General features: G+C 34.1%; 1 protein-coding gene across 1 annotated transcript in view; it reads left to right on the forward strand.

The window, feature by feature from the left end:
- The first annotated feature begins 1,156 nt into the window (after positions 1-1,156).
- The window catches only part of LOC123561787 (dual specificity tyrosine-phosphorylation-regulated kinase 1A-like), a 51,773-nt gene continuing 37,795 nt past the window's right edge, over positions 1,157-15,134 (forward strand). Inside the window, exon 1 of the mRNA XM_045354386.2 lies at positions 1,157-3,341. Within this exon, the coding sequence (XP_045210321.2) occupies positions 3,191-3,341 (151 nt within the window). The 5' untranslated portion in view covers positions 1,157-3,190. The remainder of the gene's footprint in view (positions 3,342-15,134) is intronic.

Consider the following 15,134-nt stretch of genomic DNA (forward strand, 5'->3'; position numbering starts at 1 on the left):
CAATTCAAAGGTAGCTTCAAAGAACTGTAGTTTGCCCCATTGCAACTTGATGGGCCCAAAACCATAGAAAACTTCTATGCAGAATAGTTAATTGCTGAAGTATTTTTTTTTTCACAAATCAAGTCAATATCTTGCTTTTTATTGCAAACAATATTACAGACTGTGTATCAGTGATTAAGAAGGAAATCTATCCTACAATTTGACTTAATGTAGAATTGTTTACAGTTTGTACTACATTTATTGCAAGTATTTCTAAACAAGGGAGCTTACTGCATTAATCACAACTGGTCACAGAAGGGAGATAAGTGCCTATATGCAGTGAAACTTCTTGCTGCGGAAAATTGAACTGCTTCAATTTATAAAGTTGTAAATAAACAATTCAAAATAGTTCTTGATTGTTTGCAAAATTTTTACTTTGAAGTTGTCATATAATATTATGATAATTATAAAATGTTTTTTTGTTTTGTTTTTAAAAATGTCTTTGATTATTTATTTGTTGTTGTTATTTAGTTTAAATGTTTTTTTCTCATTGGAAAGTGCTATAATGCATTTTAATTTCCATATTTGCTGTGCACTTGTTTCTGTTGTGTTCTGTAAGCACATATGTTATAAGTTCATGTGCTACTGGTGGAAACATTTAATGGAACCTTTTTGCATAAGAACATAATTATGTAAATTACTTGTTTAATTACCTGTCTTTTATAAAAATGAAATAATGTTTGTTTTTGTATTTTTTTTGTTCCTTCTCATAAACACTTAGAATTGGTAAGTCAAACTCGACTGAGCAACTATATTCTTTTAATTCTATTTTGGTATTATTTTTTTGCAATAATTCAAGGGAAGTAATTGTTGTCACTTTTTTGAAATTCGTAGCCTAGCTGCAGCCTCTTTCCCAGCCTCCTGGATATGACCTAGATTTTCTTTACTTACTGCTGCTCATCATTACATATGACTAGACAGATAGTCTGCTGCAAATTTGTTACAAGGCATCTGATTGGTTAGAGAATGATGCATGACCTCAGGGTCATAATTATTGGACCAATTATGGAGTCAGAGACGTTTAGTTGTCAAGCTGGTTATGAAATCATGCTATTATCTTCTGTTTAACAGTAGGCTGCATTTCATGCCTGCTTAACTGTCAAGTACCTTTTTCCTATATAGTACACTTCAGAAATTGGAAATTGATTGCTTAACTCTAGTCTTACAAATTGAGTTACATTCTCCACTTGGGTGAAATTGACACTGCATTCTTTACGTTGATCACCACGATCAAATAAGTAAATGATATATGTATTTGAATGTGCAGATATTTCTTTATCAGAAGGCTGTGGAAGTACTTTAAAACTTGATGTGTGTGGATATGTTTTATAAAAAATGCATCTCATGATTATACTTGTTGAAAAGTGTGGGTACATGTCGTCTGCATAGCTTTTGGAGATAATTTTCTTTTTGTACAAAAACTGAAAATCTTCGGAGTGCTTGATAAGTGATGTTTAACAATAAGTTAACTGTCAACGTTTTTCGATGAAAAATGTCATTCATGTGATCTTACAGCTGGCTGAACACGTGGAGAAAACTCACTTTTACTTACGTTTTACAGGTGAAAAATGACATATACGTTTTAAACTGAATATGTGACTGTAGGTGACACATAGGTGTTACTGGATCGTCAAACAGTGAAAGAATTTTCCCTGAGGGATGTTATCTGTCTTGGTGTAGTTTTGAATTAAATTAGTGGGAAATAGCTGTGGTTTAAATAAGGATTGATGTGGATCTAGGATAATTATGTTGTCGCAAGATAAGTCGTTACACATGGGAGAAGGATAATGTGTCTATAACTGGCTAGAAATTCTCACGATTCTACTGATAATTATCAAAAGTTTGATCACCATTTTAAATGTTTTGTTTTTGTATCTGGTGACATTTTTGATGAAAGAGGTCATATGACTTTCTCCGATTGTGTTTGGCTTAATATATATGCGTATATACATGGATTGTAGACCAATTAACAGCATTTGTGGATATTCATTCTGAATTGGATTAAATTATTCATGACTATGTAGCAGATGTTGGTAGTTGGTACCCTAATTCATTCACAGTGTGATGTGGAGATAATAGTGTTGTGTTATTAACAATCTTCTGTGTTTTAGAAAGGATTGGCTTTCAGTTTGACAAGTCGTTAGATACGACTGTTTCACGATGATGTATATATCATGTATATCGTGATAGGTCTTTATTCATCGGACCTATTTCTGTCTATTGCTTTATACATATTCTATAATTAGAAACAGACTGCCTCCATTTGTGTTGATATGCTGCAATTCTATTCTGAAAGTGTCAGGGTAACAGAAATTCTTCATTTCCAACCTTTGTACACTTTGGAATTTGTCTGATGTACTTTTCGTTCTCAAAATTGTTGTATATAAAAAGAATCGCAAAAAGATAATAATATTCTGGATTCGGCAGACATTTCAACAGAGAACAATCAGCTGACTGGGGTCAAGGAGTTCAACTGAGGCAGCGTCTAGAGATGTACTTTTAGAATACCACAGGCAACATTCCATGTTAGTGAAAAAACAATAATAAAGTAAAGCAATAAAAGTATACTTACCTCATAGATGAAAAGTGGTTGAGTAATGTTTTGTGAATCTTGTGACAACAAAATGTAAACAAGTATTTTTGGGAAAATGAGAAAAGCTAGATCTGAATCACCATATGGATAAATTGCGTAATATTCTTAGTGTTTGTCTGGAGATATAAAAAAACAACACATCTTCAAATTTATTAGGTTTCGGGAGGCAACATAGATGTCTGGTGTGAGGCATCTTTGTTTAAAGAAGACAGGAAGTAACTCAATTGTTAAATTTCATGAATCATACAGGAAACTTGAATTTTTTCTGTTTTGTTTAAATTTCAGTATGTTATCATAAAGTGCATCCCCCTTTTTGTGCAGAGGAAATTACCTTGTGGTTTCTTGAGACGGAAAAGATTATTGCATTTAAAGGAAATTTAATAGCATAACAGTTGATTTTTCAGTGAAATAACTGGATTAGATCTAGCCAATTTGAACTTGAAAGTGAAACAATTGTGTTTTGGATTTAAATCCCCGGAATTCATTTTGAACATAGTTTTGCCACAAAGGTCAAGGTCACTGTATTACTTTAAGTGTAGAAGTTAATGCAGCCCACCAATGGTGAGTGGTGGGCAGTTGCCTAGCAACGAGATGGTTGATATGGATACCTCTGGTACAGGTGGTGTCAAAGACCCTCTCCCAATCACTGATCGGACTTTGTGGCTCAAACATGAACAAGAGGCTTATAAGCAGACCATGAAGCTGAAACGTTAGTATATTATATTTCTTATTTGTAGGTTTTTAATTACCAGTAAGGAAGTTTGTTACTTTATTTACCAGCCTGTTATTGAAACAAATTGCAATGTACCTGCAAATGTTTTAATTGGAAATGAAATTTGTGATGGTTTCTGTTCTGTAATGTTCCGTAATACAAGTTTAACTTTATATACAGACAGTAACAGTACGCACTGTGTATTTTTATGCTCTAAAAGAGGGAGAGGGATAGGGGCATTATACTGGTATGTATAGTAATTGTACTGCCCATCACTTCAAATACTTCCTGTCTCTGTCATAACTTTTAAACAACTCTGTGGATCCCAATGAAACTTTATACAGTTTATGTAAGCATGATGAGGTGAGATTTGTCATTCATAAGAGTGGTCTGTGCTTCATGGTCATAGGCAGCATAACGTTTTTGTTACCATTTAATTTGTACCAATGTAACTACACACAAGTACCACCCTGTTGTAGGTCAACAGTTAGTCTGGCTATCACTGGGCTTGACTTTAACTCTGCAGTTACTAAGACTTGCCCAAAGGGCAACTTCAGCAATTTTTTTTTACTTGCCTGAACCCAATTTTTGGTTGCCCAAGACTAGTGTAACATGGTGATGTGATGAGATATAACAATACAGTATAGCAACAAAAACAGTAGTACATGATTTTCTGAGAAGTATTTCATGGGATCTTTCATGTATTTCACTTGCCTAACAGGCTACTGAGAATGATTTTTTGCCTGCCCCTGGCAATAGGGCAGTCTGTAAGGTCGAGCCTTGTATCAACTAGATAATCTTTTTTGACTTTTTTAATCATTTTACTTGATCTTTCTTGACTCTGATTACCAACTTTTGAAAGTAAAGGGACATAATTATTCAAAATTTGAAAGGCCCCAGGAGTTATCTCCTGTGAACAAATACAGACTAGTCAACAGTTGGCTAACAGTTAGTCTGACCAACCTTGGTTCATTAACAACAATATACTTGGTCTATCAATGGCACAGCTTGTGTATTACATACATTCATTCACATTGGAGAGATGAGGTCATACTAGATTAGATACAGTGATTACAGAAGTTATTTATGGTCCATAATGTGGTGTGTCCAGCCCAGGCCAGCAGCTGTAATTATGAACAGATGGTGAAGGAATGCAAGTCAGATTGCATTAGTAGTTGACAAGATATAGGATGGTGTGTACTTTAGCTATACATTTTTCAGGTGTCCACAAACATGATTGAATTGTGAAATTCAGGATTTGGACATTGTTTCAGAGTTATCCAGCTCATCAATACAAAAATCATGATTAATACGCTTTTAGTTAAAAAGGCACAATAACAGTCCAGAGAAAAATGGGTGATAACATGTAATTCATTCATGGTACCGCAGAGTGACCAACATTTCATAAATGTGCTTAACAACTTGGCAGTTATGAGTTACATCTACTGGTTTAAGGTCCTTCAGAAGCATAGAATACAAGTGACAACCAAGTAAAACAATATAATAACAGGCTCGATTTGACTCGAGTCTGTCCAAAAAAATGTGCAACACCCTACAGGACCCTTATCTGACACCGGAAATAGCAGCTAGAGTTGAGTGATCAAATAAGCTTAAAGCTCTTTCATCACAATAACATCATTCTTGTCCCAGTTGGCTGCCTGAGTCCAATATCCCTAGACCATTTGTCTGTCCCAGCTGACCACCTAGGTTCAGTACTTCCAGACCATTTGTCTGTCCCAGCTGAAGGTCTGGTTCTAATACATTATAGGTCATTTGTCTTCCATAGCTAACAGCCTGGGCCTATTACTATGAAGACCATTTGTTTTCCATAGCTAACCCTCTGGAAACAATGCCTCTGACTATGTCTGTTCTTGCTACCCACCTGGGTCTAATACCTTCCAGACCACTTGTCTTCCATAGCTAACTGCCTGGGCCCATTACTCTGCAGACCATTTGTCTTCCATAGCTAACTGCCCATGACCTTTACTCTGCAGGCCATTTATCTGTCATGGCTTACCACCTAGGTGCAGTACATTGTGACCATTTGCCTGTCCAGGCTAACTTCCTAGGCCCAGTACCTCCAAACCATTTTGTCTTTTACCCTGCTAAACTCCTGGGTCTGTGATTGTATCCTTTGCATAAAATGTAGCTTGTGCATCACCTTCAATGTTCCCTGATCTAACAATGTTATGCCAGACATATCAGACTGATATTATTTGATGTATACAGTATTGTATATCTGGGTAGGTATGAGAAGAATTCTAATAATTGGGGCATCCTGGTTAAGATACTGCATATGTTGACTGCTATCTGGTGTCAGTTTCATATCTTGTGTTATATCCACCAGTATGTATTTCATTTGCCTATGTGAAGGAAAATTTCTTGGTAACATAATATTATGTCCATTTCTGTAAAATTAGACAGGAGAGATTCTTGTACGAGCATGCCATAGTGGCAGAATATCAAACAGAAGTTCTTTGAAGCTTCAACCAAACCTAAAAGATAAAAAATAGAGAGGTTGCTATGTCAAACCTGTTCTGGAATTGTTAGCAAATTTATGATAAAACTGTCCTCTAAAAATTTAATTGAGTTGCTTCTTACATGATTTAAAAAAAAAAAAAAAAAAAAAAAAAAAGTATAATTCTGTCATACCCCAGGTTCCCGACTTGCTGGAAGACAGCTGGATTTTAGTAAATGTTTTTATAAAAATAAGATTTCAAAGCATAATATTATTTGTCAATGAGTTTAAGGATGTATTGGTGATATTTATTACTATTTAAAAGTATGTACATATGGTTAATCATCCCCATTTATTTATTAATGTGTTGCCAAGTTGTAGTTTATTTAAGATATTTTTTAAGTGAATTTGATTCGGTTGTTATGCCATTTTCTACAGTATTTCAAACACGTAAAGGCAGTCAGTGTTCGCAGATTTCATATCAGCACAGAATGATGTGGATTCAAAGTTATAAGAGAGCTTGGAGACAAGTCTGGTAGAGCTGCACAGTCATTGGTCAATTTCGAATTTCTGCTCAGAAACAACCAATCAGAAGTTTGAGATTTGTGGCTCGTCTTCAATGTCAGTGTTATACTCGTATTATAACCTTTGACACTGTTCTCTAGAAGTAACTGACGACTTCTCTGTATAGGGTAAAGGAGAGGTGGGACTTCTCTGTATAGGGAAAAGGAGAGGTGGCGGACAAGCGGATTTAGGGGGATATTGTTTTCTGTTGAGTTGAAAATCTCCAAGAATTTATATAGGCCAGGTTTCATCAGAATTCGTTACAAACCGTAGAGAATCTCAATTTCAAGCTGGTGGAATGCTGATAATGCAACATTTATGAAAATGAGTGAAACAGAAGCCTTGTTTTCCTTCCATTCAGTTTAATTTACATCATTTGTATTCAGGATCTTTCCTGTCCTTATCTAAAGTTCTGTTATTTCAATGTGAAAATGGTAAATTACTCTCTAAAAAACAAAAGAGCTGCCTTATTATGTGAGTGCAAAATCTGTTTTCGAAAATACAACATTTTTAAGATTCAAATGGTCTCTGCAGGAATGATACGTGGACCATTGAACTTTGACTGCTTTCCATTTTCATCTGCATGCTATTTTATTATGTACAAGATAATTCGATTCATTTGCAGCCTTTCAAAATTCTTTATAATCATGCAATTTTGTCCAGGTGCCTCAGTTCTGTGATACTAAATGAATTGATATAAAAGTTATAAGTAATTTGAAAAGTAATATATTTGAAAAGAAACAAGAAAAAAGGGGTTAACAAGTTCATAGCAAAACCAAAACTGAGCCTGCAGAAGGATTTGGTTAGAAACATGACTTAAGTATTACCAAGCATTACTTTCCCCTCAACCATCCCTATTCGTTTCGTTTTATAACTTGTTAAACTACACCATGAAAATACACCATGAAAATTCATAAATTTTCATGGTGTAGTTTAACATGTTATAAAACGAAACGTATGAAAACACTATTAGGTTAATTGACCATTAAATGCAACTGATATTCCGATGACAAACGGCACTAAGTCCAACAAAACTAACAAAACGCGGAGTCTGAACAAGTAGCGGCATAAAAAGCCCATCCAAGTCTCGGTGGAATAATTTAATTAAACAATGGGATGACAGTTGGTATAAGTATGTAGAGATGGTGAGATGGGATTATTTTCTGGGTAATTGTCACACAGTTTTATGAATGAACTGTTCAGAATAGCTTGATGACATCACCCTGTGCAATTAAAGTTCCCATGAGACTGCTGAAAGGATCTGTTAATGAAAATGGAAGATAAAATGCTGGAATGTCATGTGAAAATTTACTGAATCTGATCAAACTTCACAAGGGATATTTTTTCCAAATGAGTTTCAGTATTGCAACTTTAGTATAGATACTTGTGTAGCAGCAACAACAATTACTGTATAATTGTTACTTTATACGGTTCATGTAACCATTTCTCTTTGTAGTCTGTAATGAATCAGTAAAATTAATTATCTTCGTTATAACTATCCTCAAATAAAAGCTCTCTCCGTTTGCTTTCGAAAAAAAGAATCTTGATCAAAAGTAAACATAGCTCGGAGCATCCTGTCTCTTACCGCCTGAAAATTACCAAGTTATTATAGATACGACAAGAAGTCGGAAAGTAAACGGAGAAAATTTATTAAGTTACTGTTGTAGGTCTAGACCAATTGATTTTTTGTCAAGCAAATAGCTGTGTTTAACTGGTATATAGATGTATTGGTCTGCCACTAGAGATGATTTACGGGAAGGAAATGGCCAGTGTTGGAAGCTACTTACGGTAATAGTGTGTCTTACCGCTTCTATCTGGTTGAGAAAGGAAAAATACTCGAGTTTCTTGAAAGATGAAAATTTAAGAATCCAGTTTTATTTGGTCGGGTTAAAAAATTAACTGTAAACAGTATTAACTGAAGCAAAGGTCAGTGCTTGTTGCATGAAGAAGTCCAAGCACATGAAGAAGTCTAGAAGTCATGTCATGTGGAGAAGCTGCAAGATATTGTTCAAGTTTTTGTGTTGTAAACACTAAAATGGTCTGTTTCAATTCAATAAAGACTTTGAAAAAACCTTTCACTTAATGTCAGGAAAGGAGATACATGTAGATGTAAAGAAAAAAAGATTTTAGAAGATTATAAGATGATGGAAGTACATTTTCACTGTTTAAAATGCTGTAGGAGGTACTCACAAATGAAAATTGTACTAAAACTAGGACAAAGATTATTTAAATGTCTCAATTTATTTAAAAAAGAATGTACATTTGCAAATGTAACTTGTTTGGTTTGACTTGGCAGTTGAGGTATTTCTGCATGACTAATATGACACAAGTCTAGACCTTGTGTCTGGTAACTTACATAGGCTGACCTTCCCCTTATTTACAGTTTGTTACTTTCACTTCTTGTCAAATTAGTTTAAAACTGATGTTCAGGTCTGTTTTATACAGTTTTCGGTGAATGGACACTGGGCCATTATTAAGTGAGGAAAAATCCCATCATAGCATTTAAAATAACGGGGAAATTGTGTTATAAAAGTAGTATTTTTCTGATGTAATTTTTGCAATGTAGGAGAAAATGACTTAAGAGCCTTGTTTAGTGTTTAAAAGTAAATGGTGTAGTTTACGCAACGTCTTGGTGAAGGGAACGGGGCCCAAAAGTCACAGTAAAAAAGCAAAAAGATAATTAGATAAAGAAATTTGATGCGAAAGTACATAGTTTAACTGTCTTTCTGGCCAAGAAGTATTTTTTCAGTCGGCAAATAGTGCTTTTTACCGAATTTCGTGGAATCGGTCTGTGCTCTTGAAAGAAAAAAAAGAGAAGAACACTTTCAAAAAAATAAAAATTCAGGATCTAAATAATAATTAATGTGGCCATTGACTATTTAATAAGGTCATTTAAAAGTTGGGAGGAACACCAATTAAAAATCTTCGTTTCATCACTGGGTAAAGCATAATTAGATTGGAACTTAATTTTTGTTTGTTTGTGGGATTGAGAAGTTGACGAGTAAAGTTGGTGAAAAGCTGAATGAAATTTAAATGTACTTTCAGTGTAGTGATCTGCGGTTGGCATAAACGCTGTCAGAAATGATGCATCTAGTTGATACATCTAGTCCTGTTTCTGTCTATTCTGATGTCTGCCAATTTTGAAGAGGATTTCATGAATATTATTATTTGAAGAGTCTGATCATTTCATAGATTTGTAAATTAAGTCAGTGTTGGAGAAATTTTGTCATGTCTGAGCAATTCTGTTTCTACGCAGAATTGTTGCTTAAAGTTCTTAACTTTGTAACCCTTATCATGCTGGACAAGATTGATTCTGCCTTTGCGTCCAGTGTAGATCATGATCTGCACTGTTCGCTGTTCAGTCAGTATCTTTTAGGTAAGCACCCCTTTAAACATTTAATGGTACTGTCCAAATTGAAAGATGGACAAATCCATTATAGAGATGTAGTAGGGTAAGGGTTAAGTATTTGAGGAAATAAATGTCTGTGCTAACTTGAACTAATATAAGTTTGCTGTCTTCAGTATAGAGCGACATTTCTTCTTTGACTAAATACAAATTTGCTCTGATACAGAATCATTGTGCCTAACTGCCACAAGGGCTCAAACAGGTTCAGAGGTTTTTCATCTATCAACCTAAATTTTATAGTTAATATCTCCCTTGAGATCACCTACTATCTGAATGAACATATTTGGTACCAGGTCATTTTGGGTCAGAAAACTAGGTCACTAGGTTGAATCATAGAAAAAACTTGTTTACACTCCAGAGGTCACATTTTCAGCCACATTTTCTACCTAGTCTGCGTATGAAATCTTAGTAAAGTTTGAAACTGGGTCATGTTGGGTCACTTGATCAGACCATAGAAAAACCTTGGTTAACATTTTAGAGACTTCTTGTTTTACCTGGTCAGCATGCAAACTGGTTAGATTAACACTATGAAATCTAGGTCAGATTTGAGTGCGTCATCTGGAGCGAAAAGCTAGTTCACTATGTAATTTCATAATAAAACCTTGTGAACACTGCGGACGCCATGTTATTTACCAGATTTACATGAAACATGGTCACATTGTTTTTCTGCAAGATGTTTAGGCCAGGTTAGAAATTTGGTTATCTTGGAAAAAGATAGATCACTTAAGTTGAATCACTGTTGTTAACAGTACTTTCTACTTGATGTACATAACACCTGGCCAGAATGTTTACCTTTACAGAATCAGGGTCAGTTTTTAAACCGGTTAAGTCACTTGGTTAAATCATAGAATATCCTTTTTACACTGTAGGGAAGATGCCATTTTTGAGCACTTGATCGATATTTCAGCAACAAACCTTGTCTTCTTTATGTAACTATACCCAACAAGGAACAGTACAGCACACTTGGAATGTATTAACAGGTGTTGATTTTGTGCAGGCTTGTTTGTAGACAAAAGGTGTCGGTCACCACTGTAGCAGGAAAATGCCCTGATTTAATATATTTTAAACATATACTATTATGAAAAATAGTTATTTACATTACGATGGACTTTGATCACCTTTTTTTTTCCGACAGTCATATTTGAGCATGTTGTACTTCAGTTTGGTCTTATTCATTGGCACCAGAACCGCAAATGTAGCTTTGGGTGGCCTATTTTATAAGAAATATGCCTTTTTTTCAGTTTATTAAAAAATACCAAAGGAATGGTGCCTTTTTATTTATTACGCCCCTACCCTCTGTTCTTATGTTTTAATATGATATTGAAAGAGTGAGTGTAGCAGCAGTGTCATTGGGCTTTTTAATTTTGACATTTGTATGTAATCCTGCAATATTTGGTTTTATAAAAATTTATAGAAGTGAGTTGTACAATTATTTCTTCCAAAATGAAAAAATTACCTCCCTTATCTTAAATTACAGACTAGTTTGTTGGTTGTTCGTGGGAGGGTAGTTTATGTTGTAACTTGACTGAAAAAATCAACCTATTGATGAATTTATTTTATTAGCCATCTTTGTTTCCTATCCTTACTGATTGTGTGGGCTGTTTTCTCGGAGATGAATATCTAAAAATAACATCTGTTCTAAAAATAAACGATCTATACTTAGTGACATTTACATTCTGTACCATTATTTTTGCCTGGACTGTCAGGTGTTATTTTGACATTTAATATGACTGTAGGCAGGTATGTAAAGTATGACAAAAATTCAATCAACTAGTCCTGCCTCCCGATTCATAAATTGAGTCTCTTCTTTTTTTTTTGCAGTTTATGGTCTCTTTTTACAGAGAATTTATACTTGTATGTGACAAATAAACAGAACTATTTGTTCATTATTACCAGTTTATTCATTTTGATTCACCAGACTAACTGAAATTATTAATCAGAATGAGGAACAAAAAATTGATCCATTGAAGTTTTAACACCTCCAAGTATTACAGTAGTCTACTATTAAATAGACAGTTTTAAACTGTGTGGTGGAGGAACAAATCACTTTAAACTTGTATACCATTTCAAAAATGCTTTGTATTTTACATAAAATTATGTATTCATGAATGGCTTCCTATAAATATGTAAAATATCAGTTATTTACCTGAACTACACAGGTAAATAACAATTTTATCAGATTATGTTTGGTCATCAGCTGTCCCCTCACTGACCCACTGAAGTGTGACCTTCTAAACCCCAGTGGCTATTTGATCACTGGCATACTGTCCACAACATTTTTCATTTTCAGTCACATGACCTGGTTTTTACGCTCTACTGTTCTATTAATAGACGTGCTGCACAGCAACAGCTAGATTAAGATGGGAATACTGTGTTTTGATTGGCTAAGCTTTGGTTCAATGAGAATAATATGCCTGAAGCATATGATAATGAACTAGTCATGTGACCAAAACACAGCTGGAGAAAATTCAAGCATGGCTGACTATATTTCTTATTGAGGTTTGACATATTCATTGTTTTCTTGTCAATTATTGATTGCCTGTGTAAAGTTGGATTTACTGTTGTTTTTGTGATATATTAGGGTGTGAAAGGTTTTGTTAATTAGGCACTTTTCATTCACAATTTAAATGCATACCATTGTTTAAGTATAGTGCAGAGTTAAACCTGTGCAAGATAGGACAGATGGGTTAATTAGTGAATGGAAAGGTCATTAATTCTTGATGACCAATCAGTTAAATAAACATTCATTACTGATTACCTGTCAAATATATGTTCTTCTGATAGTGTTTTTAGCATTTTGGATGTATAAAGGCATTTAATGCTAACTTTATCACCAAGGTGGGAGAATTATTTGAACTATTTATAGAATTTGACAGTTTCATTCATGTTGTGTTACATGTACATACTTGTCAAAATCTGAACTTCCTGCTATGTTTTGAAATTAGGAATATGTTTGATATTTCTGTATAAGAATCAAGTCTTTGATTGGATTTAATAATTTTTGTTGTATTATTTTCTGATTTTATTTTGTTTCCAGTGAAGTTAGTGAAAAACAGTTGACTGGATATTAAACTATATCAGCTCAAGTCAAAATAGTTTAAATGGACTTTGACACTTTTGGATTTTAATCAAGTTCTTCAGATATTTGATGCTGACATTTGAAAGCTGTGCTTGATTTAAATGAATTTTAGTGGAATCTAGTCGATGCTTCACCCTGCTGCTCTGGTGTACCAAACACAAGGTTACCCGGTTGATAGGCAGCAGTGCGAGGCCCTGGTACACTCCATGTGCGGCCTCCATCTGCAAACTGATCCACAAGGTAACAGCAATTCTGTAATCAAACTTTAACCCTTACCCTGCTAAATTTCTATATTGAACTTGTTCATCTTTCAGTTTGGACAGTACCGTTAACTGTTAAAAGGGATGCTTATCAAAAAGATACTGACTGAATGGCGAACAGTGCAGATCACGGTCAGACTGCGTGGATGTGCAGGCTGATCATGATCTACACTGGTCGCAAAGGTAGACTCAATTTTGTCATAAAATTTATCATTTCATTGTCTGATAAATGGAAAGGTTTCCAGTTATGTAATCTGAATATACATTTTTTTTTAAAGAATGAGGTTTGAGTGATTCAACTTCATTTAATTTAGATAGTTATGGTAGATATTAACCTACCCATTGTTGTTCATTGTTTACTTTCTGTAAATGATGACTGTCCGCAACATCCACCCCACCAAGTTTGTTTCTGGAGTAGGGTGAATGATTTTAAGCTGTCATTTGACATGATTTGTATTTTCTCTCTCATTGTAGAAGACTTAATTTACTTTAAGTTGAAATTGAAAATCAAGTTCTTGGCCTCTAGATTGTCCTGTTAATATTAACAAAATACATACAGTCAATTACTCTAAATTACTGCATGAACAAAGAACATGGAAGATGGTACAGAAGTTAAAAAAAAAATAATTATATAGCAGACAACAAGGACAGTCTAGGCTATGTTTAGATTTTGTTGTTTTTTTTCACTGATTTGAAAGGTGACAGACGAAGCAGACATTACAAAAACATATGATTGAGGATTCCAAATGTCAAATAATATTGAAGAAGGCAAGTCAGTAAGTTGAGTAACCTCCATTGTTGCTTTTATTCTGTCAAAAGTGAGGAGAAAATTAATTTTACCTTATTTGGAAAAAAAAACAATTTCAGTAATATACATATTCTAGGAAAGGGAAAGAAAACGATATGAATGAGGAAGGATATTTCTTGTTGAACAGAATGATGCAGAGGAACTTATGTTCTTCTTTTTTTAATCAGTTAATCTTTGGCAGTACCACTTTACCATAATAAACTTTTAATTCAGTTTTTTTTCTAGGTCAAGAAATTGGTCAAATTATATTTATAGAAGCTGTTAAGCTTGCTTGAAAGGTTAAAAAATCAGATTGTTATTTAAATAAAAAAGATGAAAATCATTTTGTATCAAAAACGAATAAATGCATTAATCCAACATTTGTATGAAGGTTTCATTTTCCTAGTTTTGGTTTCAGGTTACTAGGTCAAATTGGATAATTATAGGTCAGTAACAAAAATAGTACTTTGTATCTGATTATCGCCAAATTTATTGAAGTTGAGTAATTAGTATTTAAATGAGCCTCAGGTTATACCTTTAACCAGCTCATGAGCCATTCTACATGATACTGTCTTCCATTTTCAATTTGGAACTAAAAATTACAGAAGAAAATGAACTTTATCTTTGGAACAACTTGCTTGCATTCCTCTGACATTGTTTGATTGCTTTACACTGTTTGGACTGAAAATGAAATGTAACGTTTGACAGGTATTATATGCAGTATTGCCGAGGGGCATGGTATGTCAGTTGAAATAGCTGGCAGAAATGGAAAATGTGGAGATAAACATCACTTAATTATGAAATGTAATGTTGATCGGTGAAAATTTGAAATATGTACAATACTGATATTTGAAACTGAAGAAAAGCAGTTAAATTGGTGTTGTTTGTCTCAAATGCAGTGGTGTTTTCTTGTTTGTTCACTGTTTGGCTTCTACTATTTCCATGGTTGTAGCATTTACATGGCTACACTGCCTTGTGTCATCTTGACATAGTGACACTTCTTGTTAGAAATACCAGTCATCTATTACAATACTTCATATTTTTGTAAGGTTCTGTGTCGTCTTGAAACTTACAAATTTCAGTCACATAATTTCAAGAGATAACTCCAACTTACTTTGAAAGCATCAAAGAATTTGATCCAAATTTGATTTGCACCCTTAACTGACAGTGACCCATTTTCTATTAGTTAAAATTAGTTGTGTACTGATGTCTCCCAGTATCTTTGTGATGGTGAAT

The sequence above is a fragment of the Mercenaria mercenaria genome, chromosome 10, assembly GCF_021730395.1.
Source record: "Mercenaria mercenaria strain notata chromosome 10, MADL_Memer_1, whole genome shotgun sequence".
In the NCBI taxonomy this organism is placed as follows: Eukaryota; Metazoa; Mollusca; class Bivalvia; order Venerida; family Veneridae; genus Mercenaria; species Mercenaria mercenaria.